Source organism: Oryx dammah, unplaced genomic scaffold, assembly GCF_014754425.2.
Source record: "Oryx dammah isolate SB20612 unplaced genomic scaffold, SCBI_Odam_1.1 HiC_scaffold_22, whole genome shotgun sequence".
In the NCBI taxonomy this organism is placed as follows: domain Eukaryota; kingdom Metazoa; phylum Chordata; class Mammalia; order Artiodactyla; family Bovidae; genus Oryx; species Oryx dammah.
In genome coordinates, this window is record NW_024070206.1 from 7,339,433 (window position 1) to 7,353,647 (window position 14,215).

At 40.3% G+C, this 14,215-nt stretch overlaps 1 protein-coding gene across 29 annotated transcripts in view; it reads left to right on the plus strand.

Moving 5' to 3' along the window:
• Nucleotides 1-14,215, plus strand: part of TCF4 (transcription factor 4) — a 388,054-nt gene that overhangs the window by 333,835 nt on the left and 40,004 nt on the right. For all 29 annotated transcript variants that reach the window (XM_040264426.1, XM_040264413.1, XM_040264416.1 and 26 more), the window contains 2 exons: nt 4,131-4,263; nt 13,797-13,864. In XM_040264426.1, the coding sequence (XP_040120360.1) occupies nt 4,131-4,263; nt 13,797-13,864 (201 nt within the window). The remainder of the gene's footprint in view (nt 1-4,130; nt 4,264-13,796; nt 13,865-14,215) is intronic.

The following is a 14,215-nucleotide window of genomic DNA, read 5'->3' on the forward strand; positions in this document are numbered from 1 at the left end:
GAAGTTCTGTTGTCTTTTATTGTTTGTAACCTAATCCCTTACTCTAGTGATTCTCACCAGGGGGTGATTTTGCCCCACAGGAAACATTTGTAATGTCTGGAGATATTTTGGGTTGTTAGAACCCAGGGGGCAGGTGGTGCCTATAGGTGGGACTGGAATAATCCAGTGTATAGAGGCCAGGGATTCAGGAAACATACTACAATTCATAAGAGAAGCACCCCACACGCACACCAGTCCCTGCCAGGCAACGAATGCTCTGGCATGAAAGACCAACAGTGCCAAGACTGTGAAATGCTACCCTAGCACAAAATTTGACTTTATTCTTAGTATGTGCTAACAGTGATCATATTTTCTAATCTTTGAACGATCAACTCATCATTTAATAAAAAAACATTACTCACGGAAACATTTTCAACACTTAACTCTGTCAATAGACTCCACATACACTATAATTGGCTATCAAGTAAAAATAAATAAATAGTGGACATGTAAAGCCTTAACGCCAAGAGTCAGACATGACTGAGCGACTTCACTTTCACTTTTCACTTTCATGCATTGGAGAAGGAAATGGCAACCCACTCCAGTGTTCTTGCCTGGAGAATCCCAAGGACAGGGGAGCCTGGTGGGCTGCTGTCTATGGGGTCGCACAGAGTCGGACACGACTGAAGTGACTTAGCAGCAGCAGCAGCAAAGCCTTAACACCTGGGGCTTCCCAGGTGGCGCTGGTGGTAAAGAATCTGCCTGCCAGTGCAGGAGACATGAGAGACGTGGGTTCGATCCCTGTGTTGGGAAGATTCCCTGGAGGAGGGAATGTTACCCCGCTCCAGTCTTCTTGCCTGGGAAGTCCCATGGACAGAGGTGTCTGGCGGCATGGGGTCACAAAAGAGTCAGACGTGACCGAGCACACACAGGCCGTAGCACTCTGTCTTACTTCCCTTGTCCTTTGCCTTCGTGGTGGGCAGGGCACACATTGTTAATAGCTGGAGTAAGAAAGACTAATGGGACCTCTTATAGCTGACCCCAAATACTCTAAAAGAGGCAGTATTCACATATCACTCATAATCTCTATGGTGTATTTATTATGTCTTTGAGTGACAGTAGTTGTCAAGATCCTTTGCCTTGTAAAATAATCTAGTTATAAATCTCATTAACTTATTTCAGCATCTAATTTTGTGTGAGTCTCTAAAAATACAAATTTACGTGAATTGCATTGGTTTCCCCACTAAAGTCTATGGGGAAGAATGTTCCTTTTTAGTCTCTGAATTGAGGAGTAACCCTTTGTCAAATCCTGACATCTGACAAAGGGTTACTCCATTTTATACCAAGTTAAAAGGGTCTAAAAATTCTTACTGATATGATCATCTTTTTCCTGTTTCATCCTCTCTCATTATTATAGTTATTTAAATATTTCCCAAAATTCTTTTCCTCCGTTTTGATTTTTGAAATCTTGGGGTTGATTTATCCAGTTTCTCTGTTCTTCAGAAATTCAGCATGGTCTAGGACTGGGTAAAAATGAAATCAAACAATCTTTTTTCCTTTTATTTCTCTTTTTCCATAGTTTGTTTCTTTTTTCCACATTATTATAGTCTTTAGTTCTTAAGCAAAAATAGCTCTTCTAAGTTTGGTCTTCCATGGCTTATCCAGCTTTTTAGGTCAGTTGTACTGTGTAATGGGCTCACTCTATTATCCTTTGGAGAAAATTTCATGGACTAGTTGAGGTTTTCTGGAAGTGCCAAGTAGAAATGAGTTTAACAGGTGGCCTAAGGAATTTTTGGTCAAGCAAAGAGGTCCAAGAAATTTAAAAGTTTGAAAGGCATTCTTGGGAACTTGGAAATGTTTAAAGGCATCATCCCAACTATCTCACTGAAGTTGACCTTTTTGTTGGACTGTTTGGGGTGTGTAGAGGTAGTATTTTCAAAGGCATCTGCCATGTCACTGGCAGACCTGACTCCAAAATACAGATTTATTTTCTGAACTCTTTAGTTGTCTCTCAAATAAGTAGTATTTCAATCCACTGTTTATGAAACACTAGCTGCTCTCTGGTGGTTCAATTGGTAAAGAGTTCGCCTGCAACGCAGGAGACCCAGGTTTGATCCCTGAATCAGGGAAACCTCCTGAAGAAGGAACTGGCAACCCACTCCAGTATGCTTGCCTGGGAAATCCCACGGACAGAGAAGCCTGTTGGGCTACAGTCCATGGGGTCGCAAAATTCAGACATGACTTAGTGACTAAACCACCACCACCAACTGGTAACCAGTTGTTCTTTGAGCTGCTCATAGGATGAGTATGTTCAGCACTCAGCCACAGGTTGTGAGAGGCAGAACTGTGAGCTCTGTTCTCTTATCTTGAAGCATTTCCATTTAGGTGGAAACGCTCTTGAAAGAGGAAGCCTGGAAAAGCAGCATTTCAGGGAAGATCCCCTGGAGGAGAGAAGGGCCACCCATTCCAGTATTCTTGCATGGGAAATCCCAGAGGAGCCTGGTGAGCTATGAGTCCATGGGGTTGCAAAAGAGTCCCCACATGACTGAGCAGATAAACAGCACTAGCAGCAGCAACGGAATGTTGAATGGCACAGCACAGAATGGAAATGCATCAGGGAGAAGAGACTGTGAAGAGGCTGGAAGAGGGAAGGGATCCTCAGGGGAGAGGTTGAACCCGAGATGGGCCTCACCAAATAAACAGGGGATCCTATGATACAGGGGGTCCACGTCTCATGACTAGATGTCTGGGCTTTAAGTTCCTCTGACTTTGGGCATCATATCCAAACTAATTTCAACAGAATCTCCAGTAGTGACATAATAAAGACACATAGCCCATTAATACATGACATACAAGGAAAAAGTATATTTCAACTTAAATATTTTTCCTTTACATGTCTGTCATATAGTCAAATACCTGTGAGCTTTACTTTTTAAGCTACTGTAGCTTGAAAAAGAAAATAGCTCCATTTTGTGAATAACTATGTTTTTTGTAAATAACCATGTTCCTCTTACTGATCTGCTCACTGGACAACAAGCAGGTGTTTGGGGAGCAACTAATTTGTCACCTTTACAGGCACTTGTGATGGAGAAGGCAATGGCACCCTACTCCAGTAATCTTGCCTGGAAAATCCCATGGGTGGAAGAGCCTGGTAGGCTGCAGTCCATGGGGTCACTAAGAGTTGGACACGAATGAGCGACTTCACTTTCACTTTTCACTTTCATGCATTGGAGAAGGAAATGGCAACCCACTCCAGTGTTCTTGCCTGGAGAATCCCAGGGACGGGGAAGCCTGGTGGGCTTCCGTCTATGGGGTCGCACAGAGTCAGACACGACTGAAGCGACTTAGCAGCAGTAGCAGGCACTTGTGAGATACCAGATAATAGCTAGTATGAGAGTCATACCCAGAGCTAAGCCTGAACGCATTCTGTGAAAGATATTCTTTTTCACGGTCAACTCTACGGTGAATTGCTAAGGGCGAGAACCTATAAGGAAGGATATAAAATAAGTTCTTCTCATTTCATTTGTTGCAGGATAATTCAACATAGTCATTGACATAAGACTTTATACATGTTGATACTTTAGAGAGATATTCAATCATTAACTGCTCTTCCAAGTTTTTCATTTACCATTTTGTTGTTGCTGGAGTTCAGAAGGAGGATCCAGTTTGTCGGGAAGATTTGAGACTGGTTATTCTTGGCCAGTTAGTTTTCAGAAGGTCAGGATAGAGTGTGATGTGAACCCTGAGGGTCATGCTGGAGTTTTATTCATTACATTATGGACTCTTTTCTTACCTGATCAATAGGCTGTACTGAAGAATAACAGGAGTGATGGTCTTTTATTGTTGCCAAAGTCCCAGACCTGCTTTTAAGAATAATTTTCGTATTTAGAGATGGTGACCATTTCTCAAGGTTTAGCATTGCCATTATATTCCTCTAGCTTTGATGCAAACCCAAACCAACTACGTCTTTGTATTTTATTACTTGAAAAATGAAAGCTGTCAGATCTAAGCAAGATGTATTCTTGGATATTTTGAAATTCCGAGGGCTGTCTCCATTGTAAAATGAAGAGTTCTGAAAGAAGTATTGGAAAACTGAGCCACTAAGTATTTTGTGATTGAATATGGCCTCCTTTTTCTGCTTCTTGCCACAGGGCTATCCATCACACTCCTCAGCAGACATCAATTCTAGTCTTCCTCCGATGTCCACTTTCCACCGTAGTGGTACCAACCATTACAGCACCTCATCGTGTACACCTCCTGCCAACGGGACAGACAGTATAATGGGTGAGTCGTGGAAACGCCGATTCTGTTGTTGACAACCAATGTCAGGGTTTAATCATCAAGGAATTCTTTTTCTGCCCCCAGTCCCATCACTGAACAGTAATCGAGCCATGAATGTTTATCACATGGACAAATGAGCCAAATAGAAATCGTCATTATCTTGACTGTAATCTGTTTTTGTTCCAAGAAACTGCTATTTGGCTATCTCCACCGTGAGTGATTAGATTGAACCAAGTTTGAATAGATCAACGCATGCTTCTAACACTCTGAAACAGCTAATAAAGCGAACTTTTCTAAGAGGAGCCATTGAAAATTAGTAAGATAGAAGGCTTAATAAATAGCTCTTCCTAGGAGTTACTAACCATTCTCAAATTCCAGTCACCATGCTAAGCTTTTTACTGTCACACACCACTGTCTTCTGGAAACTAGTTCATGTGATGTTCAGACACACTTATTAAGAACTAGATAGTTTTACCTTCTGGAGGATGTGGCATTGTGGAATCCTCCAGATGGGAAGAAGTGTTTGCAGACTTATGGGAGAGGAGATGGCTGGGCATCAGTGAGCCAGAATTTACTTGCTGCTTTTTCTCAGCAAAATTACTAATGAGTCAAGACCCAAGCAGAGTGTCCTGTCAAATAAACAAAGCCATCATCTCTAAGTTTTTGTGATGTTCGTTGTGGTCCTTTCCCCAGCATGGATGGTTTCCCCACCAATACTCTTCTCTTGAGGAAAGAGCCTGCCCTGTGGGGAGGCAACTACCACTTTCTGATTCTACCTTCAACAACCTTGTCATTCAGACGAGAGGCACAGTCTGACGCTGCAGGGTCTTCTTAAAACCTCAGACTTCCTCTGCTCACCACCTACTCTGGTTCCAGCTCAAACCCACAACTAACTCGGCCTTGTGATCCCTTCCCTTGGGTCCAGTCAGTGATGAGGACACTAACTGTACATTTATTTTTTATTTGGGGGGGCTTCCCAGGTGGCTCATGATAAAGAATCCGCCTGCCAATGCAAGAGACACAGGAGACCCAGTTTTGATCCCTGGGTCAGGAAGATGCCCTGGAGCAGGAAATGGCAACCCACTCCAGTATTCTTGCCTGGAAAATTCCATGGACAAAGGAGCCTGGTGGGCTACAGTCCATGGGGTCGCAAAGAATCAGACACGACTGAGCACGCACTGAGACTGGAATGTGGATTTATTTATTTATTTTGGCTGAGCCACACAGCGTGTGGGATCTTAGTTCCCCGATCAGAGATTGATCCTGGCCCCCTGCGTTGGAAACGTGGAGTCTTAACCACAGGACTGCCAGGGAAGTCCCTAACTGTACATTTTAAAGATAAGAATGTGTGACAGAGGAGTAGTTACTTTAGCTCTTTGCAGTTGTTTAAAAATTTTCTTTGGATAGTCTCTGGAACTTGGGGAAGTGGTATGAATCACTTATGAGGGGGAGAGTTTTTGATGAAAGAGATGTGTTTTGAAATGTTGCAAATGTAATTCTGCCTAAATAATACAGTCCCTGCTTGCTCAGTAATATACTTCACACCTGAGATGAGCCATCCAGCAGCCCTTCCTTTCATTGCCATGTCTCACTGAGAGGTGAATTTAGGAAATAGTTTCCGTTTTTGTGACTTTTCATAATAAAGCCTCTACCGGTGTGTTGTGTCAGTTTGACCTTGGAGAACTATGGACAGAGGTCATGTGGGGAAGTTTTGCTAACTATCAGTGCAGTTTTGGCAGATCTGAAAAACAAGAAGAAAGAAAGAAGTGCAGAACTGAAAGAGTGAGAAAAGCATATTTCACTTCAGTGTGGTTTGACAAATGGAAAGCCCCTTTCTACAGTCATGAGGTCTTAGTTGTAAAGAAGGATGGCCGGTCATTCATCCTTTTACAAGGCAGATTTCCTGTCTATTTGTGGTTTGAGTAATTTTCTTTTTTTAGGAAGGTAGAAAGGCAGAGCAAAAGCTCGAGCTGAGGAAACTTAGGCACTGCTTGAAAAAAAAGGTGTGTTGATTGATTTGCCAAACAGATCCTGTAAGAGTCCCCAGGACTTGGGAAGAAAGATCTTATGAGGTGGTTTGATTATCCTCCATGCCCTGTGGTCAGCAGGGCTACGAGTCTCAGTCGGAATGGAATTCGCCTTATTTAAGCTGATTGGCTCATCACTGGCTTGTATCCACAAGAACAGGAATGTCTACCCTCCTTTTTTATTTGGTCTGGGCGGGTAGAGCGTTAATTGGTGACTTCTACATACTAATATATAGGGCCCAGCTATGTTAAGATGGACTTACTATACAGACCAGAGGGCCCTGTTTAAGTGGAGGGAGGGTCTAGACAATAATACAGGAGCTATACTTTTCAATGAGAGAAGTGTGAGATTTCTGGAATCCAGAGAAAGCTTTTTAGGAACAACTTTATTGCATAAATTACTCCACCATCATGAGTGTACTTATCAAAATCTTCCAGCAACTTGTGAGAAAGCTTTACAGTCATTTCGGGACATAAGTAGACATGGTAATTCAGCTTTTTGGAGGAATAGATCTTTATTAATTTGCATGCATACTTGTTACTTTAGGATCACTTTAAGGGAGAACATTCTAGAATGTTCATCCTTAAAATAATACATCCTCCCATTCCTTAAGTTAAAATACAGAGGAGAATTTAAGTTTGATGATAAGCCTTCATATTTGCACAAGGTCCAAGTCACCCCTGTTTCTTTGCACTTGTTTTTTTCTTTGCACTTTAATTCTCCTAGGTTTTGGTTTGATTTTTCAGAGTGTGGTAGAAGGCAGGGATGGCAGCATGTCTGTGGAACAAGAAGAGAAGATTTCTCTTCTGATGTTAGTGATACTTCCCTAACAAACAGTATGGATTAATCGGATACATCTGTAGACTTTTGAAAGTATTTGGCATATACTCACTCATTCTGAAATACAGGAAATAAAGAAATATTACATTGCCTGTATCTCAAAGAACAAACAGAGTTAATTAAATAATTGGTGAATAGGGAACACACAGCCTGACACATGTTTGAGATTACACACATGATTCTGTAGAAAATGACTGTAAGCAATACTAATGCCGTAAGAATGGGGTTCAAGCACTAACACATGGACATCGCATTCTTCAAGTTTTCTTGGTGGAAAGTGGCAAGGCAATGCAGACTTTTCATAAATGGCGTTGGTGTCTTAGGAAGAGGCTTTTCCCGTCAAGAGGAAGATCACGGCTCTACGTTTTATTGTGTCTTCCTGGCAGTCAGTGACTGTCCTCAACCGATCATAGAAGAGCAAAATGCTTGTGGAGTGAGTTATAAAATCTGGACCCATCAGCAGGTACCCTGTCTGGAAACATGCTCCCTTGCCTCTGGATCTGTCCCCTGTATCTCAAGAGAGGGAATATGCTCACGGAGGTTTGGGATGGCTTGTGTTTGACTTGGAGGGATGGTCATTGTTTCTTGTGTTGTCTTTTGCCCTTTTATGCCCAGTATCATTTTTTGAGAAAAGCTGAGGAAGGGCAAAACTGACTCTGATTGTGTTAATGACAGAGGGGTTTTTTTTCGTTGTATTTTTTAATGTCACATTCATCCATGGATTTTTGAAAGAATTATATAGAAAGATATTTACTTGCAGCATGCCGTCCACTGCTTTTCTGCAAATGCTAGAGTGCATTAGGCACGTCTGACTTAGAAGGGTAGATTAAGCACTCTGGAATGATACAAATAAAATGCCTGAGACACACCATGGATTCTTAGTCATTTAACTGATGGGGTGGCCAGTTAAGGATAGAAGCTGAGTCTGAGGGCTTCAAGAGTTAACCACCATCAGAGCCTTTCAACTTGCTTCCTGAAACTTTCTCAGTGTAACACTAGCTGGTTGTGCTTTAGAGTCATTGCAGTTCAGAGCTTCTACCTGTGAGCAGGCGTTCACAGGAGGAAATGGAAAAAGTTATTAGGTACCAATTCTAGAGGGGAGAAGTGTCTAGAGAATGGAGGCACATACATAGTACATGGAACATCTTATGGAAAAACCAGAACTAGCTTTCTGGCCAACCCAGTAGTACCTACTGTCTCCATATTTCCTTCCTACTTGCAAAATCCAATAGCTTTTTCTCTTCAAAAGGATTGAGAGACCCACCTAGCATCACACAATCCCCTACAACTACCCACGAAGGAGAATGCTCCAGTTCCCCAAGGGGAGATACCATTGGTGTACGTTCCAGAAGTGTGACCGCTTGTGGTTGGGGGCGACACACCCTCCTTTCTCAGAGGGAATTGGGCATACAGCTAGCATAATGCTTACAATAACTGTTATTGTTTTGTTAGTCTTGAACCGGCCTGTCTAATGCGTGGTATTCACCATGTCTTTAAACCTCAAACCAAACAGTGTTGAAGGAACAGCCTATGAAGATTGATGGAATACAACATATGCTAAAGATTACCCTGGAATATCTATCTGGTTCATGAATTAATCTGGCTTCCAACTTTCACTTCTAATGATATGTTTGTATGACATGATGGGTTTTAGTGTGTGGCTTTTCTAGTAGAAACATTATGTCCTTTTTCCCTTGAGGACCCGGTTTCACAGTAATTTTATTATGAGAATAGTCGCATAAGATTCACTTTATCTTTTACAAGAATCTTGAGCCTTCAAATACAGTTGGGTGATGAATAGGCACAGAGCATAAGAGCAATAGGAATTTTATCCAGCAGCGTCGCGGCATCTTAGTTACAAAGACCACCAACGGAGAACAGTAAACCAGTGTGATTTAAGTCTTCTCATCCATTTCCTGCACGTGGTTGATGGGGCCCAGCTTCCCCCTTGAATTCCTAGGAATCCGGCCGGCTAAAAGTTCAGCGTTTGGTAGCCTGTACTTGAGTTCTTCTTCTAATATTGTAGGTCGTAGGAGAACTGGGAATTCTCCTCCTTTTATCTTTGTTGAGAAGCTCATGACATTATTATGCTGTTTCTGCTAGTTGAATAACATGAGGGTTGCTTGGACACAGTTCAGGAAAACCTAAATTTTAAAACCATCATCTTCTTTCAGGCAAAGACACTATGAATTACACTTCATCTTTTTATAACGCTAGCCCTTGGCTCAGTGATAAAGAATCCACCTACCAATGCAGGAGACTCAGGGGTTTGATCCCTGATCCCTGAATCAGGAAGATCCCCTGGAGGAGGAAATGGCAATCCACTCCAGTATTCTTGCCTGAAAAATCCCATGGACAGAGGAGCCTGGCGGGCCAGAAAGAGCCAGACACGACTGAGCAGCTGAGCACACACATCCTTTTATAGCTTCAGGATGCACCCAGCCTGGGGTTCTTGGTGTGCAATAAAGGGATAACACATTTCCAAATTCTATTTTTTCAGTAGTCAGCCCCCAGATACCACTTATCCTGATGTTTGGATCAGGGTGTGTTCTAATGGGAATTGCCATTTTCTCCAAAGTGGAAACTGAGACTGAGGGTGGTCCCACTTGTAGCTGAAAAGACTAACCCCTGCTTTCTGCCCCATCTTCTAGCCAGCAGTAGCACCTGTGTTCAAGCCATCTGAACAATGCTTGGGTGGTTGGCAGTGTCGAATCCTCCTACCAAATTATAGTTCCTCTTAATAATCACTCATCTTCAATCATATTCATGTTACAGCTCTGCTTAGAGACTTGATTTTTTTCCCTCTCTTTAACTAGGGAAGTTGCTAAGAGCTAAAATCACATAAGAGATCAATCCAGTTTTATATCAAACAGGGACAGTAGTTCTCTTTATTTCTGTTATGTGGGCAGTGTGGTAATTTCTCATAATACCTTGACAAACACTCAGGCTTAGAATAGTAATCAAGTCCTGTTAACATGAAAGGTAGAAAAGTAGATTTGATGTGCACACACTTAATGAGAAGTGTGGTTTGCTAAACGTGACTCATTACTCAATATAGAAGAAATTTTGCTATTTGAGTATTAAATATATATTCACTTTCTGATTACTTATGCCCTTTGACATATCAGGCACATAACTAAAAAGAGAGTCTTTAGGAGGAGGATCCGTGTAGCTTAACATGTTTAAGGACTCTTGAAAATGTGTCTTCTCCAGTGTTTCCTGGAACAGAACAAAAGGCATTCCAAGTGTAAGGGCAAACTGGTCCCAATAAACTGCTTTGAAATTTGAGCCCTGGGGTTGATTCTCCAGCTGTTACAGGTAGAATGGCTCTATATTTAAAAAAAAAAAAAAAAAAAAAGTCTGTTCTTATCAGTGACTTCTATGAGTAGCCTTTGTAGTTTTCTGAAACATTTTCATGACAGTATGAGGTAAGGAGTTAAATTCTGTCTTTTTATTATACCCCCAAGTCCTCATGCCTCCTCGTGTAAAACAGGGACTAACAGAAAGTTCAGTTAGAAAGCTGTGATATGAAGAGATCATAAGGGTTATATCTTGTCTCTTCTAAAGTATGATTTTTATGCCATAATAATTTATTTTTTGATTTAGGCATATTCTTTTTTTTTTAACAATAGGTCCTTGTTGATTATCTGTTTTAAATTTAGCAGTGTGCACATGTCAATCTTTAAGGAAAAAAAAAGATACAAATGAACAATGAACTTATTTACAGAACAGAAACAGACTCACAGATTTAGAGAATGAACTTATGGTTACCAGAGAGGGAAAGTTGGGAGGGAGGTGGGATAGATTGGGAGTATAATTTCTTTTTTACATATCTCTAAAATATTTTTATTGGTTTCAATTCTTCCTAATTTGTTTTCATTAATATATTTTAAAACCTTTACTATTCTCATTTTAAAACTGTTCAAAGAATTAATCTTTTGAAAGCTACCATAGCAAATTTTATCTATAATTATAACAATATCTTATCCTAGTTGGGTTTAGTTTCTTTGTTAGATAATATAATTTTTTCTGATATGGCTCTGAATTTTCATTTCATGAAGGTCTGTTTTCTAGTCAAGCAGATATCCAAATTATTTTGACTGATAAACCTAATTTTAAGAATAATGATAATATTGCTTCTGGAAGGGAAGAAAAAAATATATGTATAATTATCTCCCAATACCATGGTAATACATGCTGAAAAATGTTAATGCTCTTTGTGTTTTCAGAATCCTTGTTATTTTCCTTTAGAATTGTCTTCAGTTTTAAAAGAACTCCTTGATGCAGAAATTTTTACTTTCACACCAGATAATAATTTCAATTATCTCTTTATATTGAGTATTTTTAGTACTCTTGTTATCTGTGAGTTCCTTCCACTAGTTCATTGTATGATGTTGGACCCTCATTTCAGAGAACTTCCTTATGCATAAAATCCTTAGTACTAACAACCAATATATTTTTAACATTATGAATTTGTGATGTGAGAAAGAATAGTTTTTCCTTTTTTTTTTTCTTGACAGAAGGTGATTGTGTTCTTTTCATTACATACAGCTTTCTTTCAGTTTTAGTAATTAACGAATGTAGGGGTGAGTTTTGTTAATCAAATAAAGCAAACATCAAAAGATTATCAAACTGTCATACCCAACATGTAAATATATAAAAATAACAAGCATAATTTAACTATACTAAGCAGAGGTCAGGAGGATGAAATTATAACCTAGAGACAAAGATAATTTGATCACTTGAGAGCTGATCCCATAACTTGACTTTACAGATCTGGAAGCTGAAGATGACACGTTTGCTAGAAAAAGTGCTTTCTTGGGTTGAGGATAAGGCTGGGAATTTTTTTTTTAATTTAAATGTGTAATGAAGTTTTGCTTGAATTAATCCGTTGATTTAGTATTTCCTTTTCTTATTTCACAAAATAGTGACAAACACTTTCCCCCAGAGTTTAATAGGTTTTATTTAAATATTAGATCTACTTGCTTATGCTGAGGGCTTAATAAATCTAAGAGAAGAACACCACTGGCTGTACCATTTTATAAAAGCAAATTACTTTCAAAAGCTAGAGAACAGACTTATGGACTAGGGCAGGGGGAGGAAGGAGAGGGTGAGATGAATAGAAAGAGTGACATGGAAACACATTACCGTTTGTAAAATAGAGAGCCAGAGGTGGTTTACCGTATGACTCACGGAACTGAAAGAGTGGCTCTGCAGCAACCTAGAGGGGTGGGGATTGCGAGGGAGGGGACCCATGTACCCCTATGGCTGATTCCTCTTGATGTATGGCAGGAATCAATACTGTAAAGCCATTATCCTTCCATGAAAAAAAAACCCTTGTTTATTAGACCTGTTTTTGAACTATGTGTTTGAATCTATATGTCCTGTTATTAATAGGCAGCCTTCGCTCAGTATCCTGCCGAGGGGATGTTTCAAGGGTCCCCTGCAGTACCTAAACTTGAGGATGATCGAGTCCCTCCTAGAAAAGGGTGCAGTATTTGCATACACCCCTTGCATATGTGTGTGCTCAGCCGTGTGACTCTTGGCGATTCTATGCACTGTAGCCCACCAGGCTCCTCTGTCCATGGGATTTTCCAGGCTTGAATACTAGAGTTGGTTGCCATTTCCTCCTCAAGGGGATCTTCCTGACCCAGGGATCAAACTTGCATCTCCTGCTTTGCAGGTGGATTCTTTACCACTGGCGCCACCAGGGAGGCCCATATAACCCTTGCTCATCCTCTCATATACTTTAAATCATCTCTAGATTATTTGTAATACTCAAGGCAGTGTAATTCTATGTAAATAGTTGCCACCACCAACACATTCAAGTTTTGCTTTTCGGAAGGGTATGGAATTTTTTTCCTGAAAATTTTTGATCCAAGTTTGATTAAATCCTTGGGTGCAAAATCTGTGGAAACAGAGGGCCGGCTGTACCCTTTATTCATCCATCTTCTGGGTAAAAACACTGGTGTTTAGATAGTAGAGACTGCTTCGTCATCATGTACACTTATTTTTCCTCCAGAATTGGAGACGATATTGACTTTTAACAGCGTCAGAGTTCAAATTCTTTAAATATGAACACAGACTTTAAAATGTGTGAAGACTATATGTTCCTCAAAATATTAAAAATATTTTCCCTCCTAAGAAGCGGCCAGGCCTGTTACAGATTTTTTTGTTTTGTTTATTGTGGGACTCTGAGAGAAGTATCTCACTTTGCTGTATAGCAAAAATTAATTTTTCAGTTTGAAAGCAGATGTAACTCTTATTCGTGAAGTGAATTCAGTTTACTATATAAAATATAAATAAAGGCAAGCTATGAGAGCTTCAGAGGTCTGAAAGCACTGCATACTTTTTAGCAATGAACCTCATATGCTCACCTACTACTCTTGACTACTAAACCACTCACAGACAACCAGGGGAGAAGTAATAGCAACTGAGACACTTTATCTTTAAACCAGGATGTCAGGTTTCTATTTTATCTGTTAAAAAAAATGTAACATGAATATATTTGACATCTACCTCAGCAAACAAATTAATGCTAATTAAATATTAATGTGTTGTAATTAGCATTAAAAATGCAATTAAATTGTGAGTAAATGGACCAGGAATAGAAAATTGTTCAATGTCTCACCGTCTGGCTTTTCATATTTTGCCTTTTGTTTTTGCAGCAAATAGAGGAAGCGGGGCAGCAGGCAGCTCCCAGACTGGCGATGCTTTGGGGAAAGCGCTTGCTTCGGTGAGGAAATGTTGACCTTGGACTTCAGATGTACTGCGGCAGACGGGTGAACTTTAATCAGAAGTGGACATTCAGAATTTTATAAAATGGATGGCAAATAGCTTTGATTTTTGGAAAGGCTAGCTTCCTTGCATAAAAATCATTGAAAAAATTGAGAGAACGCTGAAGATTCCAGCGGATGGCTGGTCTCTCCCATCTTGCAAGCAGTACTCAATTATGGATTTGTGGTTATTCTTAGGCCCTTTAAGAGTATAGGTTTTCTATCCTGACGTCTTATTTTTCTCTAAAGTCATTGGGGGGGCTCGTTGATTGACCAGCTAAGACTGACTTTGCCAAAGGGCAGTTCTAAAA